The sequence below is a fragment of the Phyllostomus hastatus genome, unplaced genomic scaffold, assembly GCF_019186645.2.
Source record: "Phyllostomus hastatus isolate PE091 unplaced genomic scaffold, TTU_PhHast_1.1 phas_contig_210, whole genome shotgun sequence".
Classification (NCBI taxonomy): domain Eukaryota; kingdom Metazoa; phylum Chordata; class Mammalia; order Chiroptera; family Phyllostomidae; genus Phyllostomus; species Phyllostomus hastatus.
Genome location: NW_025333737.1, coordinates 32,526,408 through 32,539,673, shown reverse-complemented (window position 1 = coordinate 32,539,673; position 13,266 = coordinate 32,526,408). Strand labels below are relative to the sequence as shown.

General features: G+C 59.6%; 1 protein-coding gene across 2 annotated transcripts in view; it reads left to right on the top strand.

The window, feature by feature from the left end:
* The window catches only part of DCAKD (dephospho-CoA kinase domain containing), a 28,240-nt gene extending 16,309 nt beyond the window's left edge, over positions 1–11,931 (top strand). For both annotated transcript variants that reach the window (XM_045836952.1, XM_045836953.1), the window contains exons 2-5: positions 2,185–2,406; positions 2,835–3,038; positions 6,581–6,668; positions 10,606–11,931. In XM_045836952.1, coding sequence (XP_045692908.1) covers positions 2,295–2,406; positions 2,835–3,038; positions 6,581–6,668; positions 10,606–10,897 — 696 coding nt within the window. In that variant the 5' untranslated portion in view covers positions 2,185–2,294 and the 3' untranslated portion in view covers positions 10,898–11,931. The remainder of the gene's footprint in view (positions 1–2,184; positions 2,407–2,834; positions 3,039–6,580; positions 6,669–10,605) is intronic.
* The last annotated feature ends 1,335 nt before the right edge of the window (positions 11,932–13,266 follow it).

Below are 13,266 nucleotides of genomic sequence, written 5' to 3'. Positions count from 1 at the left end.
CCTGGCCGTGTAGCTTAGCTGGTTGGAGCGTTGTCCTGATGCTCAAGGGTTGCAGGTTTGAATCCTGGTCAGGATAGTACAGGAACCAACAAATGAATGAAACAATAAGTCAGTGTTTCTCTCTCCCTCTCTCCCCTCCTCTCCCTCCCCCTTCCCCCTCCCTCAAATCAATTTAAATAATAAATAAATAAACAAATACACTGTTGCTGATTTCTCCATGGCAAACTTCAGCAGAGTAGATGATTTTTTCTTTTGGACAGATGAACCCTATCCTTAACTCTTCCTTTTTTTTAAGCTGGAGTGGGGGGACCACCTGGGGATGCCTCCAGTCTCAGAGCAAGAAGCCGTGCTTTGTAAATGGGCTAATAACTTAGTTAGGTGTCTCTGTTTGGACGGTGAAGCCGATGGATATTTTCCCCACTCCGCCCCCGGCTTCCCCGGGTGAGAATGAGCTTGGGCAAGTCCAAACCTTGAGGGGTGGTCCCTCCGCTGCTCTAGGCCACCCATCCACTCAGCTCACATCTGAACCGCTGCCTCCCCCCGTCATTTGGTGTGGCCTCGGGAGCAAAGTCATGTCAGTGTGAGCTCTAGAAGAGTGTAGTTTAGGACAGTAAACCTGCTCCTTAGCAACAACGATGACAACAAGGTCCTGTGGCAGATTTCAAGCTCCTGGAGACGTGGTTTGATGCCGGAGGAAGGATGGGAAGACCTGGCCTTCCATTTAAATTTCTTTCAGTCTGGGAGCAAAGTTCAAGATATGCTAACCCTGTTTACTCCAGGTAATGCAACCTGAGTTGAAAAGAAAATCTGTTGGATAGTCTCGGTTTCAGGAATGGGGACATAACTTCATAAAAATCTTTTTCTCTTGCAATCTGACTGCTCCCTCCTTCCACCCCTACCTCCACCCTCACTTCCCTTGCTGGGTCAGGCAGTGCACCAAGAACTTCATGGGCATTTTCCCACTCTGTCTGCACAACAGCCTGTGAATGAGGCAGATTCAGTCATCCCCATCTTAAGGATGAGAAAAGTGAGATTTGGAGAGGAGGTGACTTGCCTGGGGTTGCACAGCATGTGAGTGGGGAGCTGGCTTTGAAGAGGTCCGTGTGCCTGACCTTTGTACGCCTGACCTGTGTGCACCTGACTTTTGTGCTGTGCTGCTGCCGCCGTCCAAGAACCACAAGTTGCACCAGGCTCAGAGTTCCCCCTGCCTACCCCGCCCCAGCTATTTCGGCTCCCATCTGACCCGCTTCTGGGTTGACGAGGGGGGGATTACTCGTCTTGTTCAAGACGAGCCGCTCAGTCCTAATGCCGGTCGTCGGTGGGCCGGGCAGGCCGTGTCTTCCTGTGGGCCTCCGTGTCCCGCACTAGGACGTGGAGGCTGGCGAGGGCGAGTGGCTTCCGTGGGCATCTGGAAAGTGCCTCGGGTTCACCAGAGGGACAGGTGTCCCCTTGCTATGGAAGCGTGCCCGCGTCCGTTCCTGCCTCCTCCTGAAAGCACGCTCTGCTTTACGGCACCTTACCTCTTCTGCCTCCTCAGCACCTTGCTGAGTTCCGGCTGCCTTAGTGTGCCTTCTTTACGAGTGGGGTTTTTTTTGTTTGTTTTTTCTTTTTTAACATTTTACTTATTTTCCCTGGCTCGTGTGGCTCAGTGGATTGAGCGCTGGCCTGTGAGCCAGACTCCCCGGTTGGGCTCATGCCTGTGTTGGGGGCCAGGCCAGGTCTCCAGTCTGAGGCGCAAGAGGCAACCACATACTTTGTTTCTCTTCCTCTCCTTCTCTCTGCTTTCCCCTCTGTCTGAAATAAATACATTAAATCTTTTTTTTTAACATTTTATTTGTAGAGAGGGGGAAGGAAGGAAAAGAGAGAGAGAAACATTAACCAGTTGCCTCTCACGCACCCCCAACTGGGGACCTGGCCCGTGACCCAGGCATGTGCCCTGACTGGGAATCGAACCGGTGACATGTGGTTTGCAGGCCGGCACTGAATCCACTGAGCCACACTGGCCAGGGCAGCATGGGTGTTTCTAAAAGAATGCTGGAGGCCTTTCCTGAGAGAGTGTTCTGTTCCAGGATGGACCCAGCGCTCCCCAGGCTCTGGCCTTGACCGCCCGGCCGTGCCGCCTCCCTGCCCTTCCTCTGCCTTACTCCCCAGCACTGATCGGGCCTGCTCTTGTCCGACCGGCAGGTCCTCCTGGCGTTCCTGCGGCGGCCCGTCCTGGTTGGCTGAGCCCGCCCTGCTCCAGGGACTGTCCAACTTTTGGGTCTCCGTCTCCCTGACCACCTTTCCCTGGGAAGATGTTCCTGGTGGGCCTGACGGGGGGCATCGCCTCAGGCAAGAGCTCCGTGATCCAGGTGTTCCAGCAGCTGGGGTGCGCGGTGGTCGACGTCGACGTCATCGCCCGGCAAGGTCAGTCGGGGGGGGGGGGTGTCAGGCCGTGGGCTTGGGTGTGCGGCTGCCCGTGCTTCCTTTTCTAAGGTCTCCCCGAGGAAGAGGAGGCCACTCCCCCGCTTTCGTGAGGCCTCCCGAGGCCCCAGAGCGTGGGAAGGCTTTCCTTTGCGCCCTGTCTGATGCCCCCGGCCCCGTGCCTGTCCAGCTCTTTGCTGCCGCCTCCCATTCGACGTCTCCCTCCTTCACTTCACCCCATGACCGACGGGAGGGGCTCTGTGCGCTCTGCTCTCTTCCTGAACCGCTTCCCCTCCCCTCCCCTCGTTCCATTTCCGTTTCAACTGAGAGGAGCGCCCCTGGGTCCCTCTGTCCTTTTGCTTCTAGTCCCTTGGGGTCCTCTGGCCGGCCGGGAGGCTGCAGAGTGACCCGGCCTCCTCCTCACGCCACAGTTGTCCAGCCGGGATGCCTCGCCCACCGGCGCATCGTGGAGGCCTTCGGCACCGAGGTCTTGCTGGAGAACGGTGACATTAACCGCAAGGTCCTGGGGGACCTGATATTTAACCAGCCTGACCGGCGACATCTGCTCAACACCATCACCCACCCTGAGATCCGCAAGGAAATGATGAAGGAGACCTTCAAGTACTTCCTTCGGGGTAAGACGGGGGTGGGCAAAGCCCTCTCCTTCCAGGGCCAGGGCCCTTCTCTGCCGAACGGCCGGCGGGGGGTGGACGGGGAGCTGGGCAGCCAGGCTACAGAGTTCACACGGTTCGTTGGCCCCTGCCCCCACCCCCACGCAGAGTCTCACCAGCCCCAAGAGAAAGAAGCACGTATCACTCAACTCTTCAAGGAGGTTGACAGTTTATTGAGAACAGACACTTGAGGCTTTTGGGCCGTGATCCTCAGGAAGTAAGGTGCTTTTCCTAGTAGGGGTGGGAGTGATAACAGCTGGTAGGGAACGGGGTTGCAGGACCTGAGTTTGTGGCCTGGCCCTCACAGCTTCTCACTCTTGGACCTCGTCAGGCACCAGACCCCTCTGTCCGTGTCCCCACGTGCGTAGTGAGGCTGCTAATGCCAGCCTTGCAGAATTGTCGGGGGACTGAGAGTCCGCGTCAGTGAGTGTCCGTCACCCCACACCTAGAGACCACAGTCAGAGTCATGTCTGGCTGGTCGAGCCGCCCAGGACGGTGAGTTCGCGGACAGGGCTCAGTGGGGAGTCAGCCTGGCTCGCGCAGGGGCAGCCAGGGGCCTTGCCGGGGCTGCACGAAGGGGAGAGTGTGAACAGCTGGGGTCTGCGGTCAGTTGGCAGGAACCTTCTGCAGCCATTGCCCTTCCCAAGCCGTGCGCCACAGTCCAGGTCCTGTTCCTCGGGACGGCGTTGGGCAGGGCTGACCTGTCACTGTCCATGACGGGGCCCGTCACCGCAGTGGTTGGGGGAGGGCAGTGGCCTGGGCCCGGTGGGAGGCCGGCCGAGGGCCCCTGCAGCCTTGGGTGTGCGCGGCCTCCGGCCCGGGCCTCAGAATGGAAGGCCCGGCTGCTCGCCTCCCCTCCTTCCGCTCTGATGCTGAGCCTCTCCTTGCTGGGGGGGGACGAGCACGGCTTCTGGGCTTTCTTCGGGCTTTTGCTCTGCGGTCCTGGCCAAACCCCCTATTTCCTCGGGTGCCAAGCTCTCAGAGAGAGAGTGGGGAACCCCACCCGCTCTGGCCAGACCCTTCCGCCAGATGGAGAGAGGTGACTTGATAGACATCCATGATGCGGGGACCCCCCTTCCCCCTCCCCCCTCCCCCCAGCTCTGGCCAGGGTGGAGGCTGGCTCCAGGCACCCTCCCTGCCGGACGCTTTCCTCTGCGTCTCAGCACCGCGCCTCCGGGCTCCCTCCCTCCCCAGGGCTCCCTCCCTCAAGGAGAGTGTAGATTCCTCCTTTGTCCTGCCCCTTGTATCTGTGCCAGAAGCCCCTCCTGCCCCCCGCCCGCCCGGGAGCAGAGCCTTCTGCCTTCCACTCCCGCCCTTTCGCACGCACTCCCAGGCCAGCGGCAAGCACCTCTGCAGGGCTTCGAGGCGACCGTGGCTCTCCCGGTATGAAATTAAACATCAGATAATGTCACCGCTCCAAAGTTCTCCCGCAGTGTCGCCCGCCCAGCCTCCCCTCTCTCCAGCCACCGCCACTTAAATAAAAGCCAGCAAGCTCTTTTCAGCTCGATAAGGTGAAAAATGGGGGCGACAGCTGTGGCTTCCACAATCCCAGTTTCTCCCTGATGACTGGAACAAATACAACTGTCAGAGTCGGTATAATCAAACGTCAGATAAGATCACCAGCTGTTGGGGAGGTCTCTGTGTAGGCAGACGGATGTCTTAATAGAGTCGGGATAGTTGGCAGAGCTTATCAGGCAGGAGGAATGTGACAGCCGAATACCCTTTGCCGGTGAACCAAAGAGCTGGCCACGGGCTCCCGAGAGGGGCCGGGAGAAAGGACAGTGAGGGCAGAGGAGGGGGCGGGAGCGGAGCCGGGAGGAGAGATAAGCGGCCCCGGGAGGATGCGGCCCTGGCCCCTGCACCGCCGAGTTTGGGGGGGGTGGGGGGAGCAGGGGTGCCGGCACTGCAGGCTCCCTCCTCGGGGACCAGCAGCAATAACGACCGTCGTTTACGGAGCACCTAGTGAGGGTCTGGGCGAGGGGCGGCGCGTGGGCTGCCCGGCTTCACCCATGCAGTCCCGTCCGTGTCCCCCCCCCCCCCACCCGTGCTCCTGGGCAGCAGGCAGTCCTTGCCCTCACTCGCACGGAGGGGGCTTGTCAGGGGCCCGAGTCACAGGTGAGAACATGGGGGCCGCAAGCCCAGGCCCGTCGTCGTTGTCGTCAGGGCGCATTCTCTCGACCCCTCGCTCAGCGGAAGGCTTCCTCGGCGACAGGTTCTGGGGAGCAGGGGACCCCGCCGCTCGGGCTGGCACCTCTGTTCCCCGCATCACCGAGGGCACCCGTTCCACTGGGACTCTCTTGGAGCCGGTGTCGTGTGTGTCTGGGTCTGCGGCCGAGAGTTGGCAGTGGACACCACCCAGGCCAGACCGGCAGGGTCCCTGGGCGTGGGCGGCGCTCGCTCCTTCCTCCTCCTGCTCCGGGACCCCGCCGGCCTGGCTGCACCTGCTCGGGGTCGCCGGCAGTCAGGGAACCGGGAGCGGGGCCCACGGCAGTCCCGGGCGGGCCGCCCAGGGATGTGCCCGCTCACAGCGCGTGCGGGGGCGGCCAGCGCTCTGACCCCAGTGTGGTTTGGTATCGGTCATGCTGACCACGGCACCCCCACACTTGTCCAAGCAGCAGCGCTTTCCTGCTGGGGCTGCGGCTGCCGCTGCCACCCATGGGAGCCCCTCGTGGAGAGCTGGTGCAGACAGCCCAACGGGACTCTTCTCCAGCAGGGAGTCGGGCTTGGGCTTGGACTGGCTCTTGAGAGAGACTTTTTTTTTTTTTTTTTTTAAGCAAAGGTGGGTGCGGTAGGGCAGAAAGGGCCCTCACTCCTGGAAACTCTTCTCAGTCTCCTACAGTTTGGGCTGTGTCATTCCCCTGCTCAGAAATAACAACTCTCGCCCTAGCTGGGTGACTCAGTGGATTGAGTGCCGGACTGCAAACCAAAGGGTCGCCGGTTCGATTCTTAGGGCACGTGCCTGGGTTGTGGGCCAGGTCCCCAGTGGGGGGATGCGTGGGAGGCAACCACACATTGATGTTTCTCTCTCTCTCTCTAAAAATTAACTAATTAAAAGAAAAGAAAGAAATAACTCTTTGGGTTCAAGGTCAAGGTGAACTCAGTGCTCTGTGCCTCCCCTGCCCAGCTCACCAGTTTCACCTCACACTGCCCAGGGCCCCCACTTCAGCCAGAGCGGTAGGACCTCGCCGGTCCCCGTTCCTGAAACCCTGCCTTTCACCCACTCGTTTTCAGGTGTCAGGAGTCCTGCCTGCCTGCCTTGCAAGGCCGGTAGAAATGACATTTCTTGTACAAGGCCTGACCTGCTCCTCCAGTCCAACAGGGCTTTCTGCAGCAATCTCCTCTGCCTGGCGTTGGAATCACACCTACCCTGGGGAGGTCTGCCCCTCCGCTGGGAGCTTTCAGTGGGTGGGGACAGTGGCCTCGACTCTGCTCCCGTGCCCAACACATGATTAAGTCCTCACTGCACTCACAGACTTGACCTTGTGGCTTTCCCGGCTTTTCCCCAGGGTACCGCTACGTGATTCTGGATATCCCCCTGCTGTTTGAGACCAAGAAACTGCTTAAATACATGAAGCACACGGTGGTCGTCTACTGGTGAGTGAGCGGCACTCGCTGGCTGGGCAGGCTGGAGAGGACCACCCCTGAAGTAAGGCGCGCACCTGAGAAAGGGCGCGCACCGCTGTGCCCTGTCCCCACAGGGCAGCCAGGAAGCACGGGGGGGTCGGGGCAGCAGCACCCAGAGCCTGCAGAAACCACCCCCTCTGCCCCGTCCAGATATGCCCCCGTGCAGGTGTGGAAAGGGACGACCCCCAGGCTTCCCTAGTGCTTGGGAAGGGCTCCGCCTGCTGGCTGTTGGAGGCACTGCCCCGGATGCCCTGCCCGGCCCTGCCCTGGGCTGCTGTGTTGTACTCGCTGGGTCCCCCTCCCTGCTCTGGCACTGCTCAGCTTTGCAGGCAGCTCCACGCTTGTTATTACTTCGCCGAATTTACCTTTCCACATGAGGTGTTCCGGTCATTGGTTGATACTCCTGAGCTAGAGAAGGGAAAATTGGGGGGCAGGCCGATGGAGAGGTAACCGAATTTGTCCAGGGTCTCCCGCTGGCAACGCCTATGGACGGAAGGTTGCAGGGAGGGACTGTCAGAGCCCAGCTAAGGAAGGGACTTTGTTCTCGGAGTCCCCGAGGGCATGGAGCAAACCAGAAGCCAGGGTTGACAGAGGGGGATCAGACTGTCAGAGCACATGAGTCCCAGTCCCAGCGGGGTGAGAGCGTGGACCAGTGTGTCTGCCTCCCGGAAGCTCCCCGGGTGCCGCCCACGAGCGCGGCAGGCTCAGAGGTGGCGCTGGCGGCTCTCAGGAGACGGTGCAGGGGAGGTTTCCGGCGCTCTGGAGACGGGGCCCGGGCGCACAGGGCCCTGAGCACTGCCCTGCCCCCCAGCTCCCCGTCATAAACTGTCATTTAAAACCTAGTCGGGCCCTGGCTGGTGTGGCTCAGTGGGCTGAGCGCCTGCCTGCGAACCAAAGGGTCGCAGGTTCGATTCCCAGTCAGGGCACATGCCTGGGTTGCAGGCCAGGTCCCCAGCAGGAGGCGCATAAGGGGCAGCCACACACTAATGTTTCTCTCCCTCTTTTCCTCCCTCTAAAAATAAATAAAATCTTTAAAACAAAATAAAACCCAGTCTGGCCCTGGTGTGGCTCAGTTGGAGCATCATCCCTTAGACCGAAAGGCCGTGGGTCCCGGCCCCAGTCGGGGCGATTTCTTGATTTCTCTCTCCCCCTCTCCCCCTCTCCCCCCTCCCTCTGTCTCTCTCTTTCTCTCTCTCTCTCCCCCTCTCTCTCTCTCTTTCTCCCCTTCTCTCTGTTTCTCCCCTTCTCTCCCTCTCTCTCCCTCCCTCCCCCTTCTTCCCCCTCCCTCCCCTTCCTCTCTCTCTCACATCAATTTAAAAATGCCCTCAGGTGAGGACTAGAGAAAAACACCGACCTAGTCTGCCCTAGTCTGCCGAGCCTGGCTAGAGATTCAGGCTTTCCTGTGGCTCCCGCTCGGCCCCACGTGTCTCCGTGTAAAACTGCGGCCTCTCAGGGTTCTTTGTTCCCCGCTTGTGAAAGACTGTGACCTGAGGCCAAGCACGCTCCGTGAAGACTTGGAATTCTCTTGGCCCTGGAGTCTTCAGAGTCTGAGTGCAGTTGGAAACAAGGGATGCAGACAGAAAAATGGGTCTTGAGTGGAGGGGAGAGGACAGAAGGGAACAGGCTGCATCTGCGGTCCCCCCGTACCCCACGCCTCCCCCTTCCGGCCCTCTCCCTCGAGGCCCGCCTGTGGCCAGGGGCACAGAGAGCCGTGGCTCCCGGCAGATGCGTGCGTGGGGCTGCGTGGATCTGCCCCTTCTCTGGCAGACCCTCCAGCCCCGCCCACCAGCCAGAGAACCTTTGCCAAAGTCCTGGTTGCTGTTTTTCTCCCCACTTTTGGCACGTGTGGGTATGTGACTCCAGGGGGATGCCAGAGACATGAGTGAGTGAGGATTCGCCCATCATAAAAGGGATCCGCACTGGACAGAAGTGAGGTTCTCCTCGTGGGCTCCTGTAACTGGCGCACTGCCCCCGGTGCCTTTGAAATGACACGGGGCATTTACTAAAGCATGATTAGACCAAAATGTGATAATTCGTATTTTCGAGGAATGTGCTAATTATGGAATAAGCGATTGATAAAAATCTCATTACCGCCTTGGCTGGTGTCCTGCAGTGGGTTGAGTGCCAGCCTGCACACTGAAAGGTCTCTGGTTCGATTCCCAGTCAGGGCGCATGCCTGGGTTTTGGGCCAGGTCCCCGCCTGGTTGGGGGCATGCGAGAGGCAACCGATCAATGTTTTTCTCACATGTGGATGTTTCTCTTCCTCCCCTCCTCTCTCTTAGAAATGAATGAATAAATATTTTTTTTTAAGATTTTATTTATTTTTAGAGAAGGAAGGAAGGGAGAGACAGACAGACAGACAGACATCAATGTGCGGTTGCTGGGGGTTATGGCCTGCCACCCAGGCATGTACCCTGGCTGGGAATCGAACCTGGGACACTTTGGTTCGCAGCCCGCACTCAATCCACTGAGCTACGCCAGCCAGGGCTTGAATGAATAAATCTTTAAAAATCTCATTACCATAAGTAGCATCAAAGCTTTAAGCAGCCACACGGGCCTGTTTCTGAGCCCCAGGAAGGCCGGTGGAGCGCTCTGCCTGCGCAGCCCGGAGGCCCTCTGGTCGAGGCTGCACCCTCGGAGGAGTGCACCCTTGGGCAGCCCTGCGCCACCTCCGCCCTCAGCCCGCTCCCCCAGCCCCAGGCCGGAGGTGTTCCTAAGGCTGGAGACAGTTCTTGTCTCGGCCGGGCAGGGATTGGCCCGTGGCCGTCACAGCACGCTGTCGCTGTAACAAAGGGAATCAGAAGTCCTACTCACGTTTCTAATGCCATCTCTTCTGAAAGGTCTCCCCTGATTAGCCAGCCAGAAATGATTTTCCGCAGCATTTTGTTCTGAAATGGAACTAGCTGGTGTTCAGGTTATGTCTGTCCTTTAGAAGGTCTGTCTTTACATCCCAGGAGTCCCTCAGGTGTAGGCCACACCTAAAGAGGACCAGGTGGTAGGGATCTATCGTTCCATCGTACACCTGGGAAATCTCAGGCCCAGCAGCAAAGCAGAGGGGCCCCGATGGCAGAAAGTGGCGCCTGCCGCCCTTTCCCCTTGTTCCCATTGAGGGGCTTAGGTGGTCACGGAGCTGGAGGAAAGTTAGACATGACCCTGTCCTGGAGCGCAGCGGGCAGTTCCTCTGGACGTAGACGGGACAGGGAGTTCCCAGAGGAAGGGCCCGGGCGGTGATACCGGAGTGGGCCCAAGGGGCGCCCTTTGAGGTTCCTTTGGAACTGGGAGACTGGGGGTTGCTCAGCGTTCGGGCGGGGAGGGCTTTCTCCTGTCCCAGGACCGAGGGGACCCCGTTCTCAAGTCCTTGCTCCCCTAGAAGCATCCTGGGGCTTGCCTGTCCCTCCTCATTGGTGGCCTCAAGCACAGCAGCCACCATTTCATCATGACCCTTTTGCTCTAAAACGTGAGAGTGGGGAGGCCAGGAGAGGGTCTTTGCGGCCCAGGAATCTGTTTCTGATGCGGCGGCCCCGGGCCCCTGGGAGCGTGCAGGCAGCACGCAGCTTACAGGCACAGGCCTTTTTGGGTAAAGGTCAGGCACCCAGGGATCCAGAGTGTAGCTGATTCCGGGCGATCAAACCCTCCCGTCCTGTAACTGGGAAGTCTCCAGTCTGGGGGCCAGGCACAGTTCCCAGCTGGCAGGAAGCGGCTTCTGCAGCCTCCCCGCCTCCCCTGCACATTGAGCCCGTCGTGCTACCGGGGCCTCCAAGAGCAGGGTGAGGTGGGAGCAGGCTTCCCTCCCTGCTGTGGGACCCTAAATTGGTTTGAGAGAAGGGGATGCCCACCCCTGTAACTTGCTGGGGCGGAGGAGGCTGGGGCGTCCAAAACCTGATGAGCCCTTTTGCCCTGTCTGCAGTGACCGGGATACACAGCTGGCGCGGCTGATGCGGCGGAACAACCTGAACCGCGAGGACGCGGAGGCTCGCATCAACGCGCAGCTGCCCCTGAAGGACAAAGCCCGCATGGCCCGCCACGTCCTGGACAACTCGGGCGAGTGGAGCATCACCAAACGCCAGGTCATCCTTCTGCACGCCGAGCTGGAGCGCTCTCTGGAGTACCTGCCGCTGCGGCTTGGGGTCCTCACAGGCCTGGCCGGCATCGCCAGCCTCCTCTACCTGCTCACCCGCTACCTCCTGCCTTCCCCCTAGCTGGGCAGGGCACGGCAGGGCGGGGCAGGGAGCCCCAGCCTCAGTGTCCTCGGAGGCTGAAGCTAGGTGACGAATGCCTCCCGTTTCCACTCACCCCCTCAACACACTCTCTTTCTCCTTCTCTCTCTCTCTCTCTCTCTCTCTCTCTCTCTCTCTCTCTCTCTCTCTCTCTCTCGGCTGGAGCCCTGCACTGGGCTGCCCCTTTCTCGGAGCACATTCTCTCTTGAGGCCAAGAGACAGCTGTCGGTAGATACTCCTTCCCACCTTCTCACCTTCCCCGGGACCCCTCGCTCTGGGCCCACCTATGGAACAGTGTCCGCGATGAGGCATGGAAGCAATCATGGGAAACTGTTGCACGTGGGCGGGGGTAACGTCTGTCTGGCCCTCGTCAGTGTTTAAAGCCGGAGGCTCCCTGGGCCTGGACCCTCTCTAGCACACGCCCCACTGTGGGCAAAACCTCCTTCGTGAATCATGGCAGATCATTTTGGACCACGGGCTACCACCCCCAAACCCGACTCTTCCCTAGGTTGACGCCCTTGGCCAGGGTACAGTGAGATTCCCTGCGGGTGATGCAGTGGTGGGCAGAGGCCGGGCCCCTTCTGGGAGGACCCCCTGTCCCACCTCGGCGTTTGTCCGGCACTCCCCTCGCCCTGCTCGCCACCTCCCACCCTCTCTGCCTTCCCCTCCACGGACTCCTAGCCCTGAACTCTTGGTAGGTAGTCCACGTGCATCGGACTGTTTCTGACCTCCGTGCCTTCACCACGCTCTTCCCTTTTCTCCCCTCCTGTGACTGGCTGACTCCCAGCTCAGGCACGGTCTGAAGCCCCAGGCTGGGCTAGGTGCTCTGGGATACCACCGTCCCCCTGTTCTATCTGAGTCCGCAGTGTAGTAAATCAGCCCCAAACCGCTGGTCTGGTCTCTCTCACTAGACTGGACGCCCGTTGAGGGCAGGGACTGTCTTATTTATGTCTGTTCCCGGTGCAGAGCATGCATCGCCGTCGGTGCTTAATAATAAAGTGTGTTGATCTGGAGGGCCTGGCGCTGCCGCTGTTCCCCCAGCACCGCGGACCAATTCGAGTCCGCAGACTTGGCCTCCTCCCGCACTGAAGCCCGGGCTCCCTGAGTTGCAGGTGCCCCTGTGAGAGGCGGGTGGAGGCGCTGGGGCAGCATCACGCCCGTGTAGTCCATCTTCCTTCCGCAGCCCAATTAGACCAGGGCTGACACCAGCTCCCGCCCCCAGAGCCGGCAGACGCGCTGATGTGGCGGTCCTGTGGCCAGCAGCCTATTAAAGCCAGAAGTGAGTGTGACAGATGTGAGTGCTGTGGTGGCCGTAGTTAGTGCCCCCTTTCCCAGAGCTGCTCACGTGCCTCAGAGACCAGATCGTTAACTCCCTGCAAGCCCCAGGTGCAAAGACTGTGCCGGCCTGGGGTGGGCCTCGGGGTGGGGCCAGGGCAGGACCAGAAAGGCCGGCCGCTGCTTCCCAGGTTTAGCAGGACCTGGCGAGCAGGGTGAAAGGAAGAAAGGTATGGCCCCCCATTGAGGTGACAGGGCATCCTATTACCCTAGTCACTGAGAAAAGGGCCTCACGGATGCCTGTGGTGTGTCAGATACTTTGCTGGGTGTGTAACACCCCAGAGCAGCGGCTTTCCCCTGGTGCGCTGCCAGAATTTTTAAAACGTGCAAATAAATACCTGACTGTTTTAGTCAGGGACACTGACCTTTTTTCCCTTAGATGGTCAAATGAGAAAATGGCAACAGCCAACACAATAATTTGTCTGGTATGAATGAATCATAAAAATGACAACCAATTTTAGTCAGGTTGACAAAAAAATGTATTTTGGTGTGCCAGAGAATTTTAGTAATCTGTGCATTCCATGAGATGAAGAGCTGGACATCGCTGCCCTAGAGGAGACATAACATCGGTTCTTCCAGCCCCAGGCCCAGGGAGCTGGGGGGGACCTGATTCGGGTCAGCCAGGCTTCAGGGTTCTGCCCACTGCACCCCCGAGCTCCCTCCCGGCAGCGGCAGATCTGGGATTGCGTCCCGGCCCCCGTTTCCTCCACCAGGTGGGCATCGTGACACTCACGTCAAAGGACCTCGTGCAGGACAGTAAAAACCTTCTGCAGACGGTAGAAGTCCAAGGAATTTCTCTCCTGACCCAGTCTGCCGTGTCTGGCGCAAGAATGCCAGAGGACGGCCAAATCGGGATCCTGCGCTCCCAGGTGCCCCGGTCCCCCGGAGCTCCCGTTCTGCCTCCTCAGGCCGCCTTCCTCACCGCCTCCCTTTCCCAGGCTCGGTGGCCCAAGGCGGGCTTAGAAGAAGGCCGACTTTCCCGCCGGGCGGGGCGCCATGGGTAGGCCCCCTGTGGG